At 31.2% G+C, this 776-nt stretch overlaps 1 protein-coding gene across 1 annotated transcript in view; it reads left to right on the top strand.

Moving 5' to 3' along the window:
• The window catches only part of DSC3 (desmocollin 3), a 55,281-nt gene that overhangs the window by 28,476 nt on the left and 26,029 nt on the right, over positions 1 to 776 (top strand). Inside the window, exon 9 of the mRNA XM_008581387.1 lies at positions 243 to 428. Coding sequence (XP_008579609.1) covers positions 243 to 428 — 186 coding nt within the window. The remainder of the gene's footprint in view (positions 1 to 242; positions 429 to 776) is intronic.

The raw sequence follows: 776 nt of genomic DNA, 5'->3' as shown, positions 1-776 counted from the left end.
AAAAGTACTCATTTTATCTCCCTATGGTTAAAGGCCAGTAACAATAGAGTTTTCACTTGTAATAAAGTTTTTCTTTTGTTTAAAAGATAACCCTTAATGAAATAATAGTATTTGTGATTCATAGTTTTAAAATAACCTATGTAAAATTATAAGAGTAAATAGTTTTGGAGTATAAGGATATTACTTTCTTTGTGAAAGTTCTCTTTATAAAGTAAATTTTTAATCAGTTCTTTCTGTTTCAGTATGAAGCATCAGTAGAGGAAAATACATTCAATGTGGAAATCTTACGCATACCTGTAGAAGATAAGGATTTAACTAACACTGCCAATTGGAGAGCCAATTTTACCATTTTAAAGGGAAATGAAAATGGACATTTCAAAATCAGCACAGACAAAGAAACTAATGAAGGTGTTCTGTGTGTTGTAAAGGTACAGTAATAATGGATAATTAACAACTTGGCAACTTAACAAGTTTTAATTAACTAGTTTTAGATCACAGATTCTACAAATTGGAAGATAATTTAAAATGTATTTAGTCCAACTATTCCCATCTAATGCCTGCTTTTCTTCTGTACTATTTTTGGCAGTGACTTGCACCTAGCCTGTGCTTGAACATTCTCCACAGTGCCATCGGCAGCTTATTCTATATTTGGAGAGCTCTGATTGTCAAAAATTGTTACTTCTATTGTGTCCAAGTTATTCTCCTTATAACCTATGTGTTTGCTCCTGGTTCTAGCTCTAATGCTATACAAAATGGGTATAATTCTTTTGAAAAGG

This window comes from Galeopterus variegatus, unplaced genomic scaffold (genome assembly GCF_000696425.1).
Source record: "Galeopterus variegatus unplaced genomic scaffold, G_variegatus-3.0.2 Scaffold2343, whole genome shotgun sequence".
Lineage (NCBI taxonomy): Eukaryota > Metazoa > Chordata > Mammalia > Dermoptera > Cynocephalidae > Galeopterus > Galeopterus variegatus.
Note: the sequence above shows the minus strand (reverse complement) of the source record. Positions and strands in the feature narration are given on the sequence as shown.